The 26,328-nt window shown below is 44.3% G+C and overlaps 2 protein-coding genes across 3 annotated transcripts; one reads left to right on the plus strand and one right to left on the minus strand.

The window, feature by feature from the left end:
- Positions 1-19,178: 19,178 nt before the first annotated feature.
- LOC123128566 (prolyl-tRNA synthetase associated domain-containing protein 1) lies at positions 19,179-23,913 on the plus strand. Of its 2 annotated transcripts, none has more exons than XM_044548601.1 (12): positions 19,179-19,346; positions 19,744-19,803; positions 19,896-19,949; positions 20,038-20,098; positions 20,183-20,259; positions 20,791-20,840; positions 21,218-21,300; positions 21,558-21,628; positions 21,702-21,852; positions 22,729-22,865; positions 22,941-23,039; positions 23,655-23,913. In XM_044548601.1, the coding sequence occupies exons 1-12, from the start codon at positions 19,308-19,310 to the stop codon at positions 23,748-23,750; spliced, it is 978 nt and encodes a 325-aa protein (XP_044404536.1). In that variant the 5' UTR covers positions 19,179-19,307; the 3' UTR covers positions 23,751-23,913. The 2 variants fall into 2 exon arrangements, with proteins under 2 accessions (XP_044404536.1, XP_044404537.1); XM_044548602.1 differs by having other exon boundaries at positions 22,732-22,865.
- Positions 23,864-25,992, minus strand: LOC123128564 (E3 ubiquitin-protein ligase RZF1). Its single transcript, XM_044548600.1, has 3 exons — positions 24,585-25,992; positions 24,255-24,350; positions 23,864-24,154 (listed from the first exon to the last, which is right to left on the minus strand). The coding sequence occupies exons 1-2, from the start codon at positions 25,525-25,527 to the stop codon at positions 24,313-24,315; spliced, it is 981 nt and encodes a 326-aa protein (XP_044404535.1). The 5' UTR covers positions 25,528-25,992; the 3' UTR covers positions 23,864-24,154; positions 24,255-24,312.
- Between the last annotated feature and the right edge of the window lie 336 nt (positions 25,993-26,328).

Here is a 26,328-nt window from a genome sequence, read left to right on the forward strand (position 1 = left end):
CAATTCCCGAGCTCTTCGCAATGCTAAAGGTTGCGGAGGTAGAAATCAAGAAGGAGCATCAAGTGTTGATGGTCAACAAGACCACTTGTTTCAAGAAAAAGGGCAAAGGGAAGAAGAAGGGGAACTTCAAGAAGAACAACAAACAAGTTGCTGCTCAAGAGAAGAAACCCAAGTCTGGACCTAAGCCTGAGACTGAGTGCTTCTACTGCAAGCAGACTTGTCATGGAATTGTCACGACAGATGTCCTAGCAAAAGGACTTAGTCGTAGGGCCATCGCAACTAGGAAGCTTAAAGGGGTTAATCGGGACAAAGGACACGAGAGGTTTTATACTAGTTCGGCCCCTTACGATGAAGGTAAAAGCCTACGTCTAGTTGTGTTGGTATTGCTGTGGTTTCGATCACCAAGAGGCTAGTTCACCGGCTTGGTTATCGATCTCTTGTTTCTTGCCCTAAGCCGCCACCGGGTCGTCCCCTTATATACATGGGTTAACGCCTAGTGGCCTACAGAGTCCCGGCCGGCTCATACAACGTGTCCGGCTCGGTGACTTCTTTTACATGCCTTTCCTTACAAGTATTCACTTATATACGACGGTTTACAATATTGGGCCTTCAGCCGCCTCCGGGCCTTTATGCCTTCTATAAGGTTTAATAAACTATCGCCTTGAGTGTTTACTGGGCTTCCTTCGTGACCCGCCATTGGGGCTGACCCGGCCCCTCCTGGGCGGGTCATAACTGATAGTTATATCCCCAACAAGACTGGTCACTGGAAGCGGAACTGCCCCAAGTATTTGGCGGATAAGAAGGATGGCAAGGTGAACAAAGGTATATGTGATATACATGTTATTGATGTGTACCTTACTAATGCTCGCAGTAGCACCTGGGTATTTGATACTGGTTTTGTTGCTAATATTTGCAACTCGAAACAGGGGCTATGGATTAAGCGAAGATTGGCTAAGGATGATGTGACGATGCGCGTGGGAAATGGTTCCAAAGTCGATGTGATCGCGGTCGGCACGCTACCTCTACATCTACCTTCGGGATTAGTTTTAGACCTAAATAATTGTTATTTGGTGCCAGCGTTGAGCATGAACATTATATCTGGATCTTGTTTGATGCGAGACGGTTATTCATTTAAATCGGAGAATAATGGTTGTTCTATTTATATGAGTAATATCTTTTATGGTCATGCACCCTTGAAGAGTGGTCTATTTATATTAAATCTCGATAGTAGTGATACACATATTCATAATATTGAATCCAAAAGATGTAGAGTTGATAATGATAGTACAACTTATTTATGGCACTGTCGTTTAGGTCATATTGGTATAAAGCGCATGAAGAAACTCCATACTGATGTACTTTTGGAATCACTTGATTATGAATCACTTGGTACTTGCGAACCATGCCTCATGGGCAAGATGACTAAAACGCCGTTCTCCAGAACAATGGAGCGAGCAACATATTTGTTGGAGATCATACATACTGATGTATGTGGTCCGATGAATATTGAAGCTCGCGACAGGTATCGTTATTTTCTCACCTTCGCAGATGATTTAAGCAGATATGGGTATATCTACTTAATGAAACATAAGTCTGAAACATTTGAAAAGTTCAAAGAATTTCAGAGTGAAGTGGAAAATCATCGTAACAAGAAAATAAAGTTTCTACGATCTGATCGTGGAGGAGAATATTTGAGTTACGAGTTTGGTCTACATTTGAAACAATGCGGAATAGTTTCGCAACTCACGCCACCCGGAACACCATAGCGTAATGGTGTGTCCGAACGTTGTAATCGTACTTTACTAGATATGGTGCGATCTATGATGTCTCTTACTGACTTACCGCTATCATTTTGGGGTTATGCTTTAGAGACGGTTGCATTCACGTTAAATAGGGCGCCATCAAAATCCGTTGAGACGACGCCTTATGAACTGTGGTTTGGCAAGAAACCAAAGTTGTCGTTTCTTAAAGTTTGGGGCTGCGATGCTTATGTGAAAAAACTTCAACCTGATAAGCTCGAACCCAAATCGGAGAAATGTGTCTTCATAGGATACCCAAAGGAAACTGTTGGGTACACCTTCTATCACAGATTTGAAGGCAAGACTTTTGTTGCTAAATTTGGATCCTTTCTAGAGAAGGAGTTTCTCTCGAAAGAAGTGAGTGGGAGGAAAGTAGAACTTGATGAGGTAACTGTACCTGCTCCCTTATTGGAAAGTAGTTCATCACAGAAACCGGTTCCTGTGACACCTACACCGATTAGTGAGGAAGTTAATGATGATGATCATGAAACTTTAGATCAAGTTGCTACTGAACCTCGTAGGTTAACCAGAGTGAGATCCGCACTAGGATGGTACGGTAATCCTGTTCTGGAGGTCATGTTACTAGACCATGACGAGCCTACGAACTATGAGGAAGCGATGATCAGCCCAGATTCCGCTAAATGGCTTGAGGCCATGAAATCTGAGATGGGATCCATGTATGAGAAGAAAGTGTGGACTTTGGTTGACTTGCCCGATGATCGGCAAGCCATCGAGAATAAATGGATCTTCAAGAAGAAGACAGACGCTGACGGTAATGTTACTGTCTACAAAGCTCGACTTGTTGCAAAACGTTTTCGACAAGTTCAAGGAGTTGACTACGATGAGACCTTCTCACCCGTAGCGATGCTTAAGTCCGTCCGAATCATGTTAGCAATTGCCGCATTTTATGATTATGAAATTTGGCAAATGGATATAAAGACTGCATTCCTGAATGGATTTCTGGAAGAAGAGTTGTATATAATGCAACCTAAAGGTTTTATCGATCCAAAGGGTGTTAACAAAGTGTGCAAGCTCCAGCGATCCATTTATGGACTGGTGCAAGCCTCTCGGAGTTGGAATAAACGCTTTGATAGTGTGATCAAAGCATATGGTTTTATACAGACTTTTGGAGAAGCATGTATTTACAAGAAAGTGAGTGGGAGCTCTGTAGAATTTCTAATCTTATATGTGGATGACATATTGTTGATTGGAAATAATATAGAATTTCTGGATAGCATAAAAGGATACTTGAATAAGAGTTTTTCAATGAAGGACCTCGGTGAAGCTGCTTACATATTGGGCATCAAGATCTATAGAGATAGATCAAGACGCTTAATTGGACTTTCACAAAGCACATACCTTGACAAAGTTTTGAAGAAGTTCAAAATGGATCAAGCAAAGAAAGGGTTCTTGCTTGTGTTACAAGGTGTGAAATTGAGTAGGACTCAATGCCCAACCACTTCAGATGATAGAGAGAAAATGAAAGATGTTCCCTATGCTTTAGCCATAGGCTCTATCATGTATGCAATGCTTGATACGTCTCCAACGTATCTATAATTTTTTATTGTTCCATGATATTATATTATCAACCTTGGATGTTTTATATGCATTTATATGCTATTTTATATGATTTTTGGGACTAACCTATTAACCTAGAGCTCAGTGCCAGTTTCTGTTTTTTTCCTTGTTTTAGAGTATCGCGGAAAAGGAAAATCAAAAGCAGTCCAATTGACCTGAAACTTCACGAAACTTATTTTTGGACCAGAAGAAGCCCACAGAGTATCGGAGATGGACCAGAAGAGTCTCGTGCTGCCCACGAGGGTGGGGGCGCGCCCACCCCCCTGTGCGCGCCCCCTTCCTCGTGGACAGCCCAGAGATCCACTGACGTACTTCTTCCTCCTATATATATCCACATAAAACTTCAAGGAGCAGAATAGATCGGGAGTTCCGCCGCCAGAAGCCTCCGTAGCCACCGAAAACCAATCTAGACCCGTTCTGGCACCCTGTCGAAGGGGGAATCCCTCTCCGGTGGCCATCTTCATCATCCCGGTGCTCTCCATGATGAGGAGGGAGTATTTCTCCCTCGCGGCTGAGGGTATGTACCAGTAGCTATGTGTTTGATCTCTCTCTCTCTCTCTCTCGTGTTCTTGAGTTGGCACGATCTTGATGTATCACGAGCTTTGCTATTATAGTTGTATCTTATGATGTTTCTCCCCCTCTACTCTCTTGTGATGAATTGAGTTTTCCTTTTGAAGTTATCTTATCGGATTGAGTCTTTAAGGATTTGAGAACACTTGATGTATGTCTTGTCGTGCTTATCTGTGGTGACAATGGGATATCACGTGATCCACTTGATGTATGTTTTGGTGATCAACTTGCGGGTTCCGCCCATGAACCTATGCATAGGGGTTGGCACACGTTTTCGTCTTGACTCTCTGGTAGAAACTTTGGGGCACTCTTTGAAGTTCTTTATGTTGGTTGAATAGATGAATCTAAGATTGTGTGATGCATATCGTATAATCATACCCACGGATACATGAGGTGACATTGGAGTATCTAGGTGACATTAGGGTTTTGGTTGATTTGTATCTTAAGGTGTTATTCTAGTACGAACTCTATGATAGATCAAACGGAAAGAATAGCTTCATGTTATTTTACTACGGACTCTTGAGTAGATCGATCAGAAAGAATAACTTTGAGGTGGTTTCGTACCCTACCATAATCTCTTCGTTTGTTCTCTGCTATTAGTGAATTTGGAGTGACTCTTTGTTGCATGTTGAGGAAAAGTTATATGATCCAATTACGTTATTATTGTTGAGAGAACTTGCACTAGTGAAAGTATGAACCCTAGGCCTTGTTTCAACACAGTGCAATACCGTTTGTGATCACTTTTATCATTAGTTACCTTACTGTTTTTATATTTTCAGATTACAAAAACCTTTATCTACCATCCATATACCACTTGTATCACCATCTCTTCGCCGAACTAGTGCACCTATACAATTTACCATTGTATTGGGTGTGTTGGGGACACAAGAGAGTCTTTGTTATTTGGTTGCAGGGTTGTTTGAGAGAGACCATCTTCATCCTATGCCTCCCACGGATTGATAAACCTTAGGTCATCCACTTGAGGGAAATTTGCTACTGTCCTACAAACCTCTACACTTGGAGGCCCAACAACGTCTACAAGAAGAAGGTTGTGTAGTAGACATCAAGCTCTTTTCTGGCGCCGTTGCCGGGGAGGTTAGAACTTGAAGGTATATTTTTAGATCTTGCAATCGAATCTTTTAGTTTCTTGTTTTATCACTAGTTTAGTTTATAAAAGAAAATTATAAAAAATGGAATTGAGGATACCTCATATGCTTCATCTTTTTAATGTGTTTCATGAAAATAAGGATTCTGATAATTGTGCCAAAGTGTTACAAGAAGAATGCATTAGAATGTTTGGCACTAAATATTTGAATGATGAGCATGATTGCAATGTTGTTAGTACGAATTCCTTGAATATCTATGATGCTAATGATATGCAAAGCCACAAGTTTGGGGAAGCTATGTTTAATGAAGATGATATTTGTAGTCTCCCAAGTTTTGATGTGCAAATTTATTATGATGAAATCATGCCTCCTATCTATGATGATTATTGTGATAACATGTATGCTTTAAAGAATAATGATAACAATGAAACTTGTCATCTTGATATCAATTTTCAATCCCATGATAGTTCTTTTGTTGAGTTTGCTCCCACTACTATTCATGAGAAGAAATTTTCTTATGTGGAGAGTAATAAAAATTCTATGTTTATGCATCATGAAAAGAGTGCTTTATGTGATGATTATATTGTTTAATTCGTTCGTGATGCTACTGAAAATTATTATGAGGAAGGAATATATGCTTGTAGGAGTTGCAACAATATCAAGTTTCCTCTCTATGTATTGAAAATCTTGAAGCTATGCTTGTTTTACCTTCCTATGCAAGTTGATTCTTGTTACCATAAGTTGTTTGCTCACAAAATCCCTATGCATATAGACTTAAATGTGCTAGTCATATTCTTCATGATGCTCCCATTATGTTTCAATTCCTATCTTTTATGCGAGCATCATTGAAATCATCATGCCTAGCTAGGGGCGTTAAACGATAGCGCTTGTTAGGAGGCAACCCAACTTTATTTTTGTTCCTTGATTTTTGCTCCTGTTTAGAAATAAATAATTTATCTAGCATCTGTTATGATTGAGTTTTTATGTTTTAGTTAGTGTTTGTGCCAAGTAGAACCGTTGGGAAGACTTGGGGAAAGTCTTTGTGATCATGCTGTAAAAAGCAGAAACTTTAGCGCTCACGAGATTTGCTGCCATTTTTTACTGGAGAGTGCGATTTAGTTAATTCTTTTTGCAGATGATTAATATATAAATTATTCACGTCCAAAAATTTATTCTAGAATTTTTGGGGTTCCATAAGTTTGTGTTAGTTACAGATTGCTACAGACTGTTCTGTTTTTGACAGATTCTGTTTTTCGTGTGTTGTTTGCTTATTTTGATGAATCTATGGCTAGTAAAAGAGTTTATAAACTATAGAGAAGTTGGAATACAGTAGGTTTAACACCAATATAAATTATGAATGAGTTCATTACAGTACCTTGAAGTGGTGTTTTGTTTTCTTTCGCTAACGGAGCTCACGAGATTTTCTATTTAAGTTTTGTGTTGTGAAGTTTTCAAGTTTTGGGTAAAGATTTGATGGATTATGGAACAAGGAGTGGCAAGAGCCTAAACTTGGGGTTGCCCAAGGAACCCCAAGGTAATATTCAAGGACACCAAAAAGCCTAAGCTTGGGGATGCCCCGGAAGGCATCCCCTCTTCCGTCTTCGTTCATCGGTAACTTTACTTGGAGCTATATTTTTATTCACCACATGATATGTGTTTTGCTTGGAGCATCATTTTATTTTCTTTTGTTTGCTTGCTGTTTGAATAAAATACCAAGATCTGAAATTATTAAATGTTAGATAGTCTTCACATAGTTGCATAATTATTTGACTACTCATTGATCTTCACTTATATCTTTCAGAGTAGTTTATCATTTGCTCTAGTGCTTCACTTATATCTTTTTAGAGCACGGTGGTGGTTTTATTTTATAGAAATAGATGAACTCTCATGCGTCACTTATATTATTTTGAGAGTCCTAAACAGCATGGTAATTTGCTTTGGTTATGAATTTAGTCCTAATATGATGGGCATCCAAGAGGGATATAATAAAAACTTTCATATAAAGTGCATTGAATACTATGAGAAGTTTGATACTTGATGATTGTTTTGAGATATGAAGATGGTGATATTAGAGTCATGCTAGTTGAGTAGTTGTGAATTTGAGAGATACTCATGTTAAAGTTCGTGATTCCCGTAGCATGCACGTATGGTGAACCGTTATGTGATGAAGTCGGAGCATGATTTATTTATTGATTGTCTTCCTTATGAGTGGCGGTCGGGGACGAGCGATGGTCTTTTCCTACCAATCTATCCCCCTAGGAGCATGTGCGTAGTACTTTGTTTCGATAACTAATAGATTTTTTCTATAAGTATGTGAGTTCTTTATGACTAATGTTGAGTCCATGGATTATACGCACTCTCACCCTTCCACCATTGCTAGCCTCTCTAGTATCGCGCAACTTTCGCCGGTACCATACACCTTCCTCAAAATAGCCACCATACCTACCTATCATGGCATTTCCATAGCCATTCCATGATATATTTCCATGCAACTTACCACCGTTCCATTTATTATGACACGCTCCATCATTGTCATATTGCTTTGCATGATCATGTAGTTGACATCGTATTTGTGGCAAAGCCACCATTCATAATTCTTCCATACATGTCACTCTTGATTCATTGCACATCCCGGTACACCGCCGGAGGCATTCATATAGAGTCATATTTTGTTCTAAGTATCGAATTGTAACTCTTGAGTTGTAAGTAAATAAAAGTGTGATGATCATCATTATTAGAGCATTGTCCCAGTGAGGAAAGGATGATGGAGACTATGATTCCCCCACAAGTCGGGATGAGACTCCGGACTAAAAAAAGGGAGAGAGGCCATAAAAAGGAGAAAAGGCCTAAATAAAAAATGAGAGAAAAAGAGAGAAGGGACAATGCTACTATCCTTTTACACACTTGTGCTTCAAAGTAGCACCATGATCTTCATGATAGGGAGTCTCTTATGTTGTTACTTTCATATACTAGTGGGAAATTTTCATTATAGAACTTGGCTTGTATATTCCAATGACAGGCTTCCTCAAAATGCCCTAGGTCTTCGTGAGCAAGCGAGTTGGATGCACACCCACTTAGTTTCTTTTTGAGCTTTCATACACTTATAGCTCTAGTGCATCCGTTGCATGGCAATCCCACCTCACTCACATTGATATCTATTGATGGGAATCTCCATAGCCCGTTGATACGCCTAGTTGGTGTGAGACTATCTTCTCCCTTTTTGTCTTCTCCACAACCACCATTCTATTCCACCTATAGTGCTATGTCCATGGCTCATGCTCATGTATTGCGTGAGGATTAAAAAGTTTTGAGAACATCAAAAGTATGAAACAATTGCTTGGCTTGTCATCGGGGTTGTGCATGATTTAAATATTTTGTGTGGTGAAGATAGAGCATAGCCAGACTATATGATTTTGTAGGGATAGCTTTCTTTGGCCATGTTATTTTGAGAAGACATAATTGCTTGGTTAGTATGCTTGAAGTATTATTATTTTTATGTCAATATTAAACTTTTGTCTTGAATCTTATGGATCTGAATATTCTTGCCACAATAAAGAGAACTACATGGATAAATATGTTAGGTAGCATTCCACCTCAAAAAAAATCTGTTTTTATCATTTACCTACTCGAGGACGAGCAGGAATTAAGCTTGGGATGCTGATACGTCTCCAACGTATCTATAATTTTTGATTGTTCCATGCTATTATATTATCAACCTTGGATGTTTTATATGCATTTATATGCTATTTTATATGATTTTTGGGACTAACCTATTAACCTAGAGCCTAGTGCCAGTTTCTGTTTTTTTTCCTTGTTTTAGAGTATCGTAGAAAAGGAAAATCAAAAGCAGTCCAATTGACCTGAAACTTCACGAAACTTATTTTTGGACCAGAAGAAGCCCATAGAGTATCGGAGATGGACTAGAAGAGTCTCGGGCTGCCCACGAGGGTGGGGGCGCGCCCACCCCCTGTGCGCGCCCCCTTCCTCGCGGACAGCCCAGAGATCCACCGACGTACTTCTTCCTTCTATATATATCCATATAAAACTTCAAGGAGCAGAATAGATCGGGAGTTCCGCCGCCAGAAGCCTCCGTAGCCACCAAAAACCAATCTAGACCCGTTCCGGCACCCTGTCGGAGGGGGGAATCCCTCTCCGGTGGCCATCTTCATCATCCCGGCGCTCTCCATAATGAGGAGGGAGTAGTTCTCCCTCGCGGCTGAGGGTATGTACCGGTAGCTATGTGTTTGATCTCTCTCTCTCTCTCTCGTGTTCTTGAGTTGGCACGATCTTGATGTATCACGAGCTTTGCTATTATAGTTGTATCTTATGATGTTTCTCCCCCTCTACTCTCTTGTGATGAATTGAGTTTTCCTTTTGAAGGCAAGACTTTTGTTGCTAAATTTGGATCCTTTCTAGAGAAGGAGTTTCTCTCGAAAGAAGTGAGTGGGAGGAAAGTAGAACTTGATGAGGTAACTGTACCTGCTCCCTTATTGGAAAGTAGTTCATCACAGAAACCGGTTCCTGTGACACCTACACCGATTAGTGAGGAAGTTAATGATGATGATCATGAAACTTTAGATCAAGTTGCTACTGAACCTCGTAGGTTAACCAGAGTGAGATCCGCACCAGGATGGTACGGTAATCCTGTTCTGGAGGTCATGTTACTAGACCATGACGAGCCTACGAACTATGAGGAAGCGATGATCAGCCCAGATTCCGCTAAATGGCTTGAGGCCATGAAATCTGAGATGGGATCCATGTATGAGAAGAAAGTGTGGACTTTGGTTGACTTGCCCGATGATCGGCAAGCCATCGAGAATAAATGGATCTTCAAGAAGAAGACAGACGCTGACGGTAATGTTACTGTCTACAAAGCTCGACTTGTTGCAAAACGTTTTCGACAAGTTCAAGGAGTTGACTACGATGAGACCTTCTCACCCGTAGCGATGCTTAAGTCCGTCCGAATCATGTTAGCAATTGCCGCATTTTATGATTATGAAATTTGGCAAATGGATGTAAAGACTGCATTCCTGAATGGATTTCTGGAAGAAGAGTTGTATATAATGCAACCTAAAGGTTTTATCGATCCAAAGGGTGCTAACAAAGTGTGCAAGCTCCAGCGATCCATTTATGGACTGGTGCAAGCCTCTCGGAGTTGGAATAAACGCTTTGATAGTGTGATCAAAGCATATGGTTTTATACAGACTTTTGGAGAAGCATGTATTTACAAGAAAGTGAGTGGGAGCTCTGTAGCATTTCTAATCTTATATGTGGATGACATATTGTTGATTGGAAATAATATAGAATTTCTGGATAGCATAAAAGGATACTTGAATAAGAGTTTTTCAATGAAGGACCTCGGTGAAGCTGCTTACATATTGGGCATCAAGATCTATAGAGATAGATCAAGACGCTTAATTGGACTTTCACAAAGCACATACCTTGACAAAGTTTTGAAGAAGTTCAAAATGGATCAAGCAAAGAAAGGGTTCTTGCTTGTGTTACAAGGTGTGAAATTGAGTAGGACTCAATGCCCAACCACTTCAGATGATAGAGAGAAAATGAAAGATGTTCCCTATGCTTTAGCCATAGGCTCTATCATGTATGCAATGCTTGATACGTCTCCAACGTATCTATAATTTTTTATTGTTCCATGATATTATATTATCAACCTTGGATGTTTTATATGCATTTATATGCTATTTTATATGATTTTTGGGACTAACCTATTAACCTAGAGCTCAGTGCCAGTTTCTGTTTTTTTCCTTGTTTTAGAGTATCGCGGAAAAGGAAAATCAAAAGCAGTCCAATTGACCTGAAACTTCACGAAACTTATTTTTGGACCAGAAGAAGCCCACAGAGTATCGGAGATGGACCAGAAGAGTCTCGTGCTGCCCACGAGGGTGGGGGCGCGCCCACCCCCCTGTGCGCGCCCCCTTCCTCGTGGACAGCCCAGAGATCCACTGACGTACTTCTTCCTCCTATATATATCCACATAAAACTTCAAGGAGCAGAATAGATCGGGAGTTCCGCCGCCAGAAGCCTCCGTAGCCACCGAAAACCAATCTAGACCCGTTCTGGCACCCTGTCGAAGGGGGAATCCCTCTCCGGTGGCCATCTTCATCATCCCGGTGCTCTCCATGATGAGGAGGGAGTATTTCTCCCTCGCGGCTGAGGGTATGTACCAGTAGCTATGTGTTTGATCTCTCTCTCTCTCTCTCGTGTTCTTGAGTTGGCACGATCTTGATGTATCACGAGCTTTGCTATTATAGTTGTATCTTATGATGTTTCTCCCCCTCTACTCTCTTGTGATGAATTGAGTTTTCCTTTTGAAGTTATCTTATCGGATTGAGTCTTTAAGGATTTGAGAACACTTGATGTATGTCTTGTCGTGCTTATCTGTGGTGACAATGGGATATCACGTGATCCACTTGATGTATGTTTTGGTGATCAACTTGCGGGTTCCGCCCATGAACCTATGCATAGGGGTTGGCACACGTTTTCGTCTTGACTCTCTGGTAGAAACTTTGGGGCACTCTTTGAAGTTCTTTATGTTGGTTGAATAGATGAATCTGAGATTGTGTGATGCATATCGTATAATCATACCCACGGATACTTGAGGTGACATTGGAGTATCTAGGTGACATTAGGGTTTTGGTTGATTTGTATCTTAAGGTGTTATTCTAGTATGAACTCTATGATAGATTGAACGGAAAGAATAACTTCATGTTATTTTACTACGGACTCTTGAGTAGATCGATCAGAAAGAATAACTTTGAGGTGGTTTCGTACCCTACCATAATCTCTTCGTTTGTTCTCTGCTATTAGTGACTTTGGAGTGACTCTTTGTTGCATGTTGAGGGAAAGTTATATGATCCAATTACGTTATTATTGTTGAGAGAACTTGCACTAGTGAAAGTATGAACCCTAGGCCTTGTTTCAACATAGTGCAATACCATTCGTGATCACTTTTATCATTAGTTACCTTACTGTTTTTATATTTTTCAGATTACAAAAACCTTTATCTACCATCCATATACCACTTGTATCACCATCTCTTCGCCGAACTAGTGCACCTATACAATTTACCATTGTATTGGGTGTGTTGGGGACACAAGAGACTCTTTGTTATTTGGTTGCAGGGTTGTTTGAGAGAGACCATCTTCATCCTATGCCTCCCATGGATTGATAAACCTTAGGTCATCCACTTGAGGGAAATTTGCTACTGTCCTACAAACCTCTACACTTGGAGGCCCAACAACGTCTACAAGAAGAAGGTTGTGTAGTAGATATCAATGTTGTGTACCAGACCTGATGTGTGCCTTGCTATTAGTTTAGCAGGGAGGTACCAATGTAATCCAGGAGTGGATCACTGGACAACGGTCAAGAACATCCTGAAATACCTGAAAAGGACTAAGGATATGTTTCTCGTTTATGGAGGTGAAAAAGAGCTCATCGTAAATGGTTACGTTGATGCAAGCGTTGACACTGATCCAGACGATTCTAAATCGCAAACCGGATACGTGTTTATATTAAACGGTGGAGCTGTCAGTTGGAGCGGTTCTAAACAAAGCGTCATGGCGGGAGCTACATGTGAAGCGGAGTACATTGCTGCTTCGGAAGCAGCAAATGAAGGAGTCTGGATGAAGGAGTTCATATCCGATCTAGGTGTCATACCTAGTGCATCGGGACCAATGAAAATCTTTTGTGACAATACTGGTGCAATTGCCTTGGCAAAGGAATCCAGATTTCACAAGAGAACCAAGCACATCAAGAGACGCTTCAACTCCATCCGGGATCAAGTCCAGGTGGGAGACATAGAGATTTCCAAGATACATACGGATCTGAATGTTGCAGACCCGTTGACTAAGCCTCTCTCACGAGAAAAACATGATCAACACCAAGACTCCATGGGTGTTAGAATCATTACTGTGTAATCTAGATTATTGACTCTAGTGCAAGTGGGAGACTGAAGGAAATATGCCCTAGAGGCAATAATAAAGTTATTATTTATTTCCTTATATCATGATAAATGTTTATTATTCATGCTAGAATTGTATTAACCGGAAACATGATACATGTGTGAATACATAGACAAACAGAGTGTCACTAGTATGCCTCTACTTGACTAGCTCGTTAATCAAAGATGGTTATGTTTCCTAGCCATAGACATGAGTTGTCATTTGATTAACGGGATCACATAATTAGGAGAATGATGTGATTGACTTGACCCATTCCGTTAGCTTAGCACTTGATCATTTAGTATGTTGCTATTGCTTTCTTCATGACTTATACATGTTCCTATGACTATGAGATTATGCAACTCATGTTTACCGGAGGAACACTTTGTATGCTACCAAACATCACAACGTAACTGGGTGATTATAAAGGTGCTCTACAGGTGTCTCCGAAGGTACTTGTTGGGTTGGCGTATTTCGAGATTAGGATTTGTCACTCGGATTGTCAGAGAGGTATCTCTGGGCCCACTCGGTAATGCACATCACTATAAGCCTTGCAAGCATTGTAACTAATGAGTTAGTTGCGGTATGATGTATTACGGAACGAGTAAAGAGACTTGCCGGTAACGAGATTGAACTAGGTATTGAGATACCACGATCGAATCTCGGGCAAGTAACATACCATGACAAAGGGAACAACATATGTTGTTATGCGGTTTGACTGATAAATATCTTCGTAGAACATGTAGGAGCCAATATGAGCATCCAGGTTCCGCTATTGGTTATTGACCGGAGACATGTCTCGGTCATGTCTACATAGTTCTCGAACCCGTAGGGTCCGCACGCTTAAAGTTTCGGTGACGATTGTATTATGATTTTTTGTGTTTTGATGTACCGAAGGTTGTTCGGAGTCCCGGATGTGATCATGGACATGATGAGGAGTCTCGAAATGGTTGAGACATAAAGATCGATATATTGGACGACTATGTTCGGACACCGGAATGGTTTCGGGGAGTTTCAGACATATACCGGAGTACCGGGGGGTTACCGGAACCCCCCGGGGAGTTTAATGGGCCAAGATGGGCTTTAGTGGAGAAGAGGAGGGGCGGCTAGGGCAAGCCGCACACCCCTCCCCCTCTAGTCCGAATTGGACAAGGAGGGGGGGCGGCGCCCCCTTTCCTTCCTCTCTCTCCTTCCCTTCCTTTCCCCTCCTACTCCAACAAGGAAGAGAGGGAGTCCTACTCCCGGTGGGAGTAGGACTCCTCCCTAGAGCGCCCTTCCCTGGCCGGCCACCTCCTCCCCCCTGGTCCTTTATATACGGGGCAGGGGGCACCTCTAGACACAACAATTGATCTCTTGATCTCTTAGCCGTGTGCGGTGCCCCCCTCCACCATATTCCGCTTCGATCATATCCTAGCGGTCTTAGGCGAAGCCTTGCGTCGGTAGCAACATCATCATCGTCACCACACCGTCGTGCCGACGGAACTCTCCCGTGAAGCTCTGCTAGATCGGAGTTCGCGGGATGTCATCGAGCTGAACGTGTGCTGAACTCGGAGGTGTCGTACGTTCGGTACTTGGATCGGTCGGATCGTGAAGACGTACGACTACATCAACCGCATTGTGCTAACGCTTCCGCTTTCGGTCTACGAGGGTACGTAGACAACACTCTCCCCTCTCGTTGCTATGCATCACCATGATCATGTTTGTGCATAGGATTTTTTTTGAAATTACTACGTTCCCCAACAGTAAGCAGTATGACTATTATCACCCACAACTCTTTGTGTTCTACTCGTGCATATCATCTACGCATAGACCTGGCTCGGATACCACTATTGGGGAACGTAGCATGCAATTTCAAAAAAATTCCTACGATCACGCAAGATCTATCTAGGAGAAGCATAGCAACGAGAGGGGGAGAGTGTGTCCACGTACCCTCGTAGACCGAAAATGAAAGCGTTGGGTTAATGCGGTTGATGTAGTCGAACGTCTTCACGATCCAACCAATCATAATACCGAACGTACGGCACCTCTGTGTTCAGCACACGTTCAGCTCGATGACGTCCCTCGAGCTGTTGATACAGTAGAGGGTCGAGGGAGAGTTCCGACAGCACGACGGCATGGTGACGGTGATGGTGATGTGATCCACGTAGGGCTTCGCCTAAGCACTATGACGCTATGACCGGAGGAGTAAACTGTGAAGGGGGGCACCGCACACGGCTAAGAGATTTCTTGGTGTGCCTTTGGGGTGCCCCCGCCCCCGTATATAAAGGGGGGAGGAGGAGGCCAGAGGCCAGGAGGGGCGCGCCATTGGGGGAGTCCTACTTGGACTCCTAGTCCAAGTAGGATTCCCCTCCTTTCCTTTCTCCACCGGAGGGAATAGGAAGGAGAGGGAGAGGAAGAGGGAAAGGGAAGGGGGGCACCGCCCCCTCCTCCTTGTCCTATCCGGACTCCCTAGGAGGGGGGCACGTGGCCACCCCCCGCGGGCTTCCCTCTCTCTCCCTTAGGCCCATGTTGGCCCAATACTTCCCCGGGGGGTTCCGGTAACCCCTCGGTACTCCAGAAAATACCCGAATTACTCGGAACCATTCCGATGTCCGAATATAACCTTCCAATATATGAATCTTTACCTCTCGACCATTTCGAGACACCTCGTCATGTCTGTGATCTCATACGGAACTCCGAACAAACTCCGGTCACCAAAACACATAACTCATAATACAAATCGTCATCGAACGTTAAGCGTGCGGACCCTAAGGGTTCGAGAACTATGTAGACATTAACGAGACACATCTCCGGTCAATAACCAATAGCGTAACCTAGATGCTCATATTGGCTCCTACATATTCTACGAAGATCTTTATCGGTCAAACCGCATAACAACATACGTTATTCCCTTTGTCATCGGTATGTTACTTGCCTGAGATTCGATCGTCAGTATCATCATACCTAGTTCAATTTCGTTACCGGCAAATCTCTTTACTTGTTCTGTAATGCATCATCCCGCAACTAACTCATTATTCACATTGCTTGCAAGGCTTATAGTGATGTGCATTACCGTGAGGGCCCAGAGATACCTCTCCGATACACGGAGTGACAAATCCTAATCTTGATCTATGCCAACTCAACAAACACCTTCGGAGACACATGTAGAGAATCTTTATAATCATCCAGTTACGTTGTGACGTTTGATAGCACACAAGGTGTTCCTCCGGTATTCGGGAGTTGCATAATCTCATAGTTAGATGAATATGTATAAGTCATGATGAAAGCAATAGCAATAAAACTAAACGATCATAATGCTAAGCTAACGGATGGGTTTTGTCCATCACATCATTCTCTAATGATGTGATCCCGTTCATCAAATGACAACACATGTCTATGGTCAGGAAACTTAACCATCTTTGATTAATGAGCTAGTCAAGTAGAAGCATAATAGGGACACTCTGTTTGTCTATGTATTCACACATGTACTAAGTTTCCGGTTAATACAATTCTAGCATGAATAATAAACATTTATCATGATATAAGGAAATTAAATAACAACTTTATTATTGCCTCTAGGGCATATTTCCTTCAGACGGTGCGTTCATTGTTTCCCCTCTTGGGGGCGTTACCTTTGGAGGCCTAGCCCGCGTCTTATGGTCATGCTATTGTCTTGCTATTTTTGGTCTTGTCGGCCGGGTGGAGGAAGTTGAGATGACGATCTCGAGTTTGCTAGTTGGATGCGGGGGTAGCGGCCCCGGGCTATGGTGTGGCAGTGGCCCTATGAGGCGGAGTTGTGGCTTTGCTCCGTGTTGGTGCCATTCTGGCGCTTTGTGGGTGGCCTGGTTGGTCATGCTTGTGGGGTCTTTGCATGATTATCCCTTTATCAATTATATGGTCGGAATTTTTGCACGATCGTCCCTTAATCAACCATGTGGTCGGGGTTATTGCACGGTTGTCCCTTAATCAACCATGTGGTAGGGGGTGTGTCGTGTGTGTGTGTGTGTCAGGTTTTCGGGCGATTCTCTTCTTCTTAATGAAATGCAGAAACCCCTGCCTCTCTCAAGGTGTCATAAAAAATCACGAGATCAACCATGTAATGATGCCTCATGAACTGCATTAGTCCATTACGAAGTACTCTCTCCATCTGGATTTATTATGTCATATTCTATTTTGCTATATTTGAAAAGTAAAATTTAAGTTGTATGTCATAAATAATTATATGGTTAGATTCATATTTGAAATAATTTTTCAATGATAGTCTTTTTTTGGCACATGACTTATATTTTGCTAGTTAAATTTGTTGTCAAAATGTGACACAAAATATGAGTGGACTAATAAATCCGGATGAATCAAGTACTTGCTAACCGTTAGAGCGTTACACTTGTCTTATTTTCTTAAAGGGTAGTGATCTGCGCCGGTGCGCCGACCCAAATTCGGGCCGCTTGCACCCTGCCCGTCAGATCTAGCTTCCCCGAGCCATCGGATCGCTTCTTGATCTTCCTCAACGTTCCACCCCCGCACGCGAGCAGCGGAGGAAAAAAGACATGCATCGTCCAGTGGGCAGCACCACTTCCCGTCGTCGAGCAGTCCTTCTCAAGCTGCAGCAGTCGTGCTCGTCGGCGGTGGCGGCCCCGACAACACCTGCGCGTGTGGCGCTTGCCACTCCTCGTCAGGCGAGCGCCGTGGTTGAATCACGCCACTGGATTGCAGCACGCCCCCCCGCCCCCCGATCTCTCTGTAGTTGCAGCACCTAGTCGCCGCCGTCGTAGCACCGCCGAGTTTGCCTGCCGTAGCTCTCTTGCCCAGTTTCTGGCGAAAATTGAGCGTCTGGAGAGATGCCTAGTGCTGCAATCGGCTACCAAAAAGCTACAGCCGGTAACAAAAAAAGCTTCAGTCGACGATGAAAAAAGTTTCAACCGGTATACGACGAAAGCAATGGACGACCACGAAATGTTGCAACCGGTGACAAAAAAAAGCTTCATCTGACGAGCAAAAAAGCTTCGTTCGTCGATGGAAAAAGTTTCAACCGTAGACGACGAAAGTCATGGATGTCAACAAAAAGCTTCAAACAACGGTTACAAAAAGCTACAACCGGCAGTGAAAAAAGCTTCAAACTTCATGTCTTACCTGTGACCCCTGCGACGGCGATGACGATGCAGCTCCGCCGTAGCCGCTCGTCGTAGCTCGCCGTTGAAGCTTTTTGCAAGGCCGGTTTAAGCATTCTACATCGCCGGGGTTGCAGCTTTTAACTCTGCAGTTGTAGCAAAAAAATGGAGAGACGTCATAGCCATCGTCGAGGAAGATTTCTCAATCTCTGGTTGAAGCTTTTTCATCTACAGGTTGAAGCTTTTTTGCAAAACGGTTGTAACTTTTCCTATATTCCGTTGTCTGGTTGAAGCTTTTTTATCTACTGGACGTAGCTTTTTGTGTCCATGGTTGTAGCACAGGAAAACGCCGTTTGCAACTTTTTCCAGTGCCGCGGTTGCAGCTCCTCTGGGTCGCCATGGTTGTAGCACAGGCACCTCGGTCCTCCTGTCGTTTGGCCTGTCGCCGGTTGCATCAAAAAAGGGAGAGAGGAGGCGGAGGAGAAGGAAGAGAGGGAGAAGGAAGAAAAAGGAGGTGCGAAGACGAGCGGGGCCGCAACCTACATCCATGGGCGACGGCGAGCTGCTCCACGCGCTGCAATGGAGGAGATCCGCGTTGAAGGAGGAGACGGGTAGAGATGCGGCGTCATGGGGGCGAGATCCGCACAAGGTTGAAGGCTGCGAGAGTGGCCCCGTTTCATACGTGTCGTTTGGTGTATTACTGAGGCGAAGCGTGCGTGGATGCGTCCGACCCAATGTTCGGCCGGTGCACCGTCCCCAAACAGTTTCCTTTCTTAAATGCCATGAAAACCTAATCTACGGGGTAATTCCCCTGATTCCCGCGAGAGTTGAACTGTTAACTGAATCCATGTGAGCTGAGATCGATGCTGCGGTCACCATCGAGTAGGGTTCCCAGTCAAAAGCAACAGAACGGAGCTCCCTCGCTGTCATGTAAAACAGCTGGTTATCACACGAGATTAATTATTAATTGGAGCATCCGTCGGACACACGATGTGGAGAGCAAGGTAGTACAGTAAAAAAAGAAAGAGACGATAAATTTTCCAAAAAAGTGTATGGATTGCGGTTCGGGTCCCGACCGTATGCGCTGCCCGCACCCGACCCGCGTCGCCCATAGCATCCGCGCATCCGCATGCGCATCCGACACGCTCCCAGCTCTAGCAGTCCCGGCTTTCCCTGCTCGCCTCGCAGCCGCCGCCGCCGCCAGCCATGGGTCGCACCAAGGACGAGCTCCTCGCGCGCCTCGAGGTCCGTGCTCTCTCGCTCCCTTCCTTCTCCGGTTGCCCCTCCCCTGCGTAGCCACCTCCCGGTCGCGGAGATCGGCTGGACTGGGCCTCGTTCCCCCTGCCTGCCGCCCCTGGCTGTAGCGCCGACGAGGTGCTGCAGTCGATACAGATTTAGTGCGGAAGCTAGCTGGGTTAGAAATCCTGGCGCGAGAAGGCGTCGTTGGTTGCTGAAATTTAGTTTTGCGGTGTCAGCGAAGGGGTTAGGGTTTTAAATCCACCACTAGCTATATCGCGTGACCACGACGATATGCTGCGTCCCCCGGTGACTTCCAACATACAATGCTTGGTTTCTAGCAGTGTACAAAACTTACAACGAAGCTAGGGCCTACGGCTAAGCTTGCTGTCTTGTTTTTCTGCAGGAGCTTAAGATCGATTTCAAGCGCTACGACCACCCGGTTGTGCTGACGGTCGAGGAGCAGGTTTGTGAACCACCGAGTCCGTATTTGGTTCTGCGATGGCTTCCGTTCGATATGATGTAATGTGATTGCTAACTGAACTTCTGTTATGACAGGCCAAACATGTGGGAAATTTCGGAGGCGCGTTGACTAAGAATCTACTTCTGAAGGTATGCTTGTTGGCAACTAATGAACGGTTAATTCTAGGAAGCCTGATAGACTGAGTATTTATGTATTGATATGAGTTGTGGGTTTCAGGACAAGAAGCACCGGTTGTATATCGTTTCTGCACTTGCTGACACCAAAGTTGACATGAAAAGTAGGTGAATCTACTGATGATTGCAGTTTTTTCTAGCTTATTTGGGCATCAGGACAATTAATCTCTTTTCTCTAAAATGAGCAGTTCTGTCCCAGCGTCTTGGTTTGGGAAAAGGTGGCGTGCGGATGGCTCCTGAGGAGAATTTGTGTCAAGTGCTTCAGGTCTGCCTGCTTATGATGCTGTTTTAGGCACCACTGTTCTTCTTGGTTCCATAATTTTGGATCTTATGTGGCATAAGTACTTCCCTGGTAGTTTGTGAGGTTCACTGAAAAACCTGTCAAGAAGGGATGATACAATATTTTGCTTAATTTAGAAGATCTTTTCATTGTTTAAATTGCCATCGTTACAACATGTGTGTGCCGTAATGTTGTTTACCATTGGAGGTTTACTTTCTTCAAGTATGAGAATTTGAAAAAAAAAACTTTACTTCTATAGTTAATAGCGTTGAGCTCAGAAAGCAAGATGTCTCGAAATCACATCATTTGTTAGTCAGTACTCCCTCCGTAAACTAATATAAGAGCGTTTAGAATACTAAAGTAGTGATCTAAACGCTCTTATATTAGTTTACAGAGGGAGTACTAAATTGACTTAATGCATAATTGCACCCTACTTGTTGGTTAGCTCACTTGTTCTACTTTAAAAATCTATGTTTTTTTATGTTAATGTGGTCTTTGCTCCTTGATTATGCCCAGGTACCGTTAGGATGTGTTACTCCGTTTGCGCTATTCAATGAGTCCGCGAGGTATGGTAGCTTGCTTTGACTGTACCATTCCCTCTCCCTCTGCTAGCCATAATCTTGTTTCTACTTTCAAGCCATAATTTTGACAGATTGATGGGGATAGTGAGAGCTGTCCAATTCCCGCTTCCCTAAACAGTAAATGGTTCATCGCTATGATGGTCCGTGCCATTATGTCATCATGAGCATGGCAGACCTTTCTACTCCATTCCCCATGGTTAAGTTTGAATATTAGAAACCTGCTGAAATATTTAAAGCCATATGCAAGCTTATTTCAATGTGCTTTGATTTTTGTGTGTTCACTTACTGTTTGATAGGTATCTTTATTTTTATTGCACTCCCAAGTATAATATGTTGTTACTGATTCATGCAATTTATGGCAGTGCCGTCTCATTATTACTGGACCAAGGGTTCAAGTCTAAACAGAGCTGCTACTTCCATCCACTGACAAATGATGTGACTATTGGTATGACAGATACTACCATCACTTCCTTCACTTAAAATGTTTCATCGCTTTCATGTATTATTGTTAATAAATACATACTATAGTTACTGAATCACACACTGTTGTGTTGCCTTCCCATGATGCACACTTGTGCGAAGGTTGCACAGATGATGTTTCTTTACCTGGCTAATATTATGCGCTCTGCAAACAATTAAGGGACACTTGACACCGAAATCTTTTATTTATGCACTTGCTAATTCCTGATTACTTCATCTCAGCCCTCAGTTCAAGCAACCTGGACAAGTTTCTCCTCTCCATTGGGAAGCAACCAGCTTATGTAGACTTGGAGGTAATCTTTGGATCATCAGTCTATGATTTCTTAGAAATAATTGAGAGCGACTAACATTATTGTTTTGGTTCAGGCCTCACCAGTGGTAGGTAAAGATAATCCCCCTGATCTAGCAGATCTTGTGCCTTCTGGTGCATTCTGTTCCTCAGAAGAATCAGTTGAGAATCCGACTCCTAAAGATGCTCCTCAAGTCAACGTACCCAAAGAGAAAACATGTCTACCAGGTGAGTATTGACATGTAACATCTTCCTCATTGTACCTGGCCTGTTGGTCATCTTGCTATGCCTGCCGTTGATTGGTGTGGTTGTTAATGAGTGCGAGCAAAGCATTTCTGTAGCATGTACTCCCTCCGTTCGGAATTACTTGTCGCAGAAATGAATGTATCTAGATGTATTTTAGTTCTAGATACATCCATATCCGAGACAAGTAATTCCGAACGGAGGAAGTACTAAAAAATAACATGGAGAAACGTAATGGTGCTGTGTAGTATTGTGATGTAACATCTTCGTCATTGTACTCACTCATTTTTGCAGTTTCAGTTTTATGGTGTTCTATTGAATCAACCAAATTTATTTGACCTGGCCTGTTGGTCATCTTGCTATGGAGATACGTGATGGTACTGTGTAGCACAAGTATCATAGTTAGTCATGCTGGGAAATCTGAAGTTCTGAACTATGCCCAAGTCATGTTGGGAAATCTGAAGTTCTGAACTATGCCTAAGAGCATGACATAAAAAAAAAGAATGAACAAACACTTGATATGGCTGTAGAACTAGGGTTGAGAGCTGCCAAGACAATGTTTGTTGCTGCCATCAGAGCAAACAAGCACCCTGTTTGTCATAGACCATTGTCTGGCTACCAGCAAGAGAATACACCACCTGTTACACATTTTTTATCAGGATAGAGACAAACCAACAGTAGCATGTCAATTATAATTTTCTAGGATGGGAATATTGAATACTGTACAGGGAGTAAACATCATTTTTCGTTCCTTGTTGTTTATCCAAGCTTTTAGACATCCATTATGTATTTATAAGCTTTATGGAGCTTTTCAAGTTTCAACTTTCAACGGTAAATATGACATGGCATGTTCTTCATCAGAAGTGAAGGCTAAGCCCAAAGTTCAGAAGAAGGGGGCAGAAAGTTCAGAGAGTAAAGTTCCTACTAATAATGGCGCAAATGTTGAGATATTTGCAAGTGATGTGCTTGAGGTCATCTTCCCATTGTTCCTGTCTGAGGTAATCTAGTGACCTTACCATGTTAGTTTTCGTATATGATGCCTGCCCCTTGTGTTGATAAGTATTCTCTTGCAGGCATCAAAGAAATTGAATATTAAACAGGAAGAGCTTACTCAAATTTTAAAATTAGATGACTTTAAACGACGAGCTGCTCCAGATCTGGAGAGTGTAACGGTTAGTTTCTCTTGTGATATTTGTTAGTAGTTAGCAATTCTTAGTAATATCTTGAAGCAAGCATAGAGTAGAGAAAATTGAATCTCCTGGTAGAAATACATCTCATTATGCTTTTTCCATGGAAAAATCCCAATGTTAGCTTGAAAGCCTCACTCATGCCCAAGTTACCTCCGTCCTTGTGCAGTTGTGCTAAAAGGCTATATGATGAATTAACCTGGAATCTCCTCGAGACCTGTGAACATTTGCAGTGATCTGCTGATCTAAGATTAACCTCCTGGTGTCTGAATTGTATTTGTGAAAATTAGCTCATTTGGTGTCGCAAGATAAAATTAGCTCCCCTTGCTTGTATGATTTTGTGGTAGTATTATTGCAGTTTAGATTTTGATTAACCTGATCCAGAATGCTAATTTGCCCCTATATAATACTTCCTCCGTCCGGAATTGCATGGCGCTCAACTGGATGTGTCTAGACGTATTTTAGTGCTAGATACATCCGCTTGAGCGTCAAGTAATTCCGGATGGAGGGAGTGTAACAAATAAACAGGGGAGGTCGATATTTGGTGCATAATGTATACGTTGCTACGGCAAATGTCTAATGCAAATGTTTTTAATGCAGAATATGTTCAAAAACGCAGCATACACTGCAGGATTTCATGCTGGCTTTGATACCATGCTCAAGTCGGGTTTAGGTGGGATGCCCTCCCGGAAATAGTCGGTTACATTGATATAGGAGACAGTGAGCTGATTCAGTCGATTTTTGTATGCCCCTCGGAGTAAAATCAAACCATACCATACATACTTATTATGTTGAATGATTCGATCGAATGTATCACCTTAAGCCTTTGTGATAGTTCTTTTCTTTTGGATTTGCTCAATTGCTTTCACGTATTGCTTTGAGATTGCTGCGCAGATTGCTTCAGCCGCTAGATAAATCCGCTCAACTGAGCTAAAAATGAAAATCACAACTCTTTGTATCGTTTACATTGTGGGTGGCACGATTACATTTTGGCCGTTCTTTGCACTATTACATTCTCCTATTTTATTTCCAGTGTGCTCTGCTTCTCCGGTACATCCACCATTGCCGTTGAAATATTTACAGCGGCTGTCATGCTTTACCTGCCAGTAACAGCCAACAAAATGTCAAGTCAGTAAGCGCGTATTTGCAGGGGCAGTGTTCTGATGAGTTGCAAGCACGGCATCGATCAGATGACTTAACTGAGCAAACAGGTTCAGGTTGTCTTTGGCGTAGGGACTGGCATCCCGGCTGGAAACGGCTAGAGGAGAAACAGAGAGCGCCACCACGCGTAGAAAGCTGAAAGAAAAATTCAGAAGAAAACAACTTAAAACAAGCATGCTGTTATATAGTCCAACAAAGAAAGTCAAGAATGCAAATAAACTCGTTATCTGTTCTTCCATTGATTATTATTACTAGGAGTACATTAGAGTTGTCAGTTATCACAGTATAGGTCTTGTTAGGCGAAGAAGGAGAAGAAGAAAACGCAAGTGGCGACGAGAACGAAAGACTGGAGGGCCGACAGGTCATTACCGCCGGCGTCGCCATCCTCGGGCCTGCCGTGTCCGCGCCGGCCGTACTCCCACCCGTCGTCCGCGTCCTCCGTCCCGCGCGCCGGCACCATCCACGACAACGGCCCCCACCTCACCGTCGTCGCCGGCTCCCTCTCCCTGTCTCTGTTTCTTGCACCGTTGCTGCCGCTGGGGCGACGTGTGCTGGAGGCGGCGCCGGTGCCGGGCAGCTTGAAGCGGCAGACGGGGCACGAGTTGTGGAGGCGGAGCCAGGGCACGATGCAGTCCGAGTGGTACACGTGCTTGCACGGCAGCTGCCGCGCCGCCTCCCCGAGCTCGAACTCCTCCTTGCACACGGGGCACTGCGACCCGCCGTCGTCCGACAGGTGCTGCGCGGCGATCCGCACCGTCGGGAGCGAGTCGATGGCCGACGTGGGGGCCGGCGCCGGGCCCGGCCGGTCGTTCTGGGTCAGCTCCTCCACCAGGCGGTTGAGGTCGCCCCCCGTGAAGTAGTCCCCCGGGTCGATGGCCGGGGGCGTGGCCGGCCGCCGCGCCACCGGCGCCGGCGGCGGGGAGGGCATGCGCCGGCGAGGCGGGGGCGTCGGGGCCGGCGCATGGACCCGCGTCGGCTCCCGCACCGGCGGAGGCAGCTGCCGGAACGGGCGCCCGGGCACCGTGGGCGCGGCGCCGTACACGACCCACCGGCGCGGGTTCCCGTCGTGGTAGTGCGGGTGCGGGTACGGGTGCGGCGCGAAGTGGTGCGGGAAGTAGCCCGGCGGGGGGAGCGCTGGGCGCGGCGGCGGGTCGATCTCGTGGAGGAAGCGGCCGTAGCAGCGCGGGCAGAAGACGTCGGTGGCCGGGTAGGAGATGATGCGGAGCGCCCGCGCGCACTCGTAGCACCAGTACATGCGGCACGTCCGCTGCCGCGCCTGCCCCCCGCCACCGCCGCCGTACACAGGCATCATCGTCCCGCTAGGTTGAGTGCTGGCAAGGTCTTGGGAAGTTGACAGACCGCGTCGTCGGAGTGCATGGAGCAGGAGGATTGCATGGTTTTAAAGGAAGGCACTGCGAGAGATCGTGACACGGGCGGGAATTAAAGGATGGCTTTGCGGGGAGAAGAAAGCGATTCCGCGGCGATTGCCACTTTGCTTTGGCTGGTGGTGTGCAAGCGAGGCTGTGCTGTGGCTTGTGCGTGGTGCAAACCTCGGGGAGGGGGAGCTGGTTGTGGTTGCTTGCCGGCCAGGAGGAAGAGGAGGATGAAGGGCGGAGCGAGGAGGTGGCGGTGGCGGTGGCGGGAAGTAACTGTGGACGGCTCGGTTTGGGGCGTGGAGGAGGGGAAGGAAGGAAACGCCGAGAGCAACCGAGCGAGCTCGCGCCCGCTCTGCTGAAACAGGCTAGGATGGGCTGAAGCCCAGAAATGGCTCTAGCCTTTGGGCCACCGCGGGAGGAGTGCCACGAATTACCGTATCAGGTTGCTAAAAAATAGAAAGGAAAAAGACAACCGGATAAGGATCATAGTTTTAAAAAACAGACCGGACCACCGGTCGGACCAGAAAAATCCGGAACCGGCGGCCTCAGCGGTTTTATAAGCTAATAAGACAGTTATGCAAACATATGGACAAAACCGGTTGATCCAGCTGTTTTTTTGGAGTCATGTGTGTTTAAATTATGGCTTGGTAATCGTATTTCACGGAGAGTAATTGAACCAATCATGGTATCAAATAATTCTGTATTTGTTGGTCTATGGAATTTCTTAAACGCAAATG

The sequence above is a fragment of the Triticum aestivum genome, chromosome 6A (assembly GCF_018294505.1).
Source record: "Triticum aestivum cultivar Chinese Spring chromosome 6A, IWGSC CS RefSeq v2.1, whole genome shotgun sequence".
NCBI classification, from domain to species: domain Eukaryota; kingdom Viridiplantae; phylum Streptophyta; class Magnoliopsida; order Poales; family Poaceae; genus Triticum; species Triticum aestivum.

Coding starts and splice junctions, on each gene's coding strand:
- LOC123128564 (XM_044548600.1), bottom strand. CDS start 25,527: ATGATGCCTGTGTACGGCGGCGGTGGCGGGGGGCAGGCGCGGCAGCGG. Junction 24,351..24,584: donor CGAGGATGGCGACGCCGGCG/GTAATGACCTGT, acceptor TTTTTCTTTCAG/CTTTCTACGCGTGGTGGCGC.
- LOC123128566 (XM_044548601.1), top strand. CDS start 19,308: ATGGGTCGCACCAAGGACGAGCTCCTCGCGCGCCTCGAG. Junction 19,347..19,743: donor AGCTCCTCGCGCGCCTCGAG/GTCCGTGCTCTC, acceptor GTTTTTCTGCAG/GAGCTTAAGATCGATTTCAA. Junction 19,950..20,037: donor CTAAGAATCTACTTCTGAAG/GTATGCTTGTTG, acceptor TGTGGGTTTCAG/GACAAGAAGCACCGGTTGTA.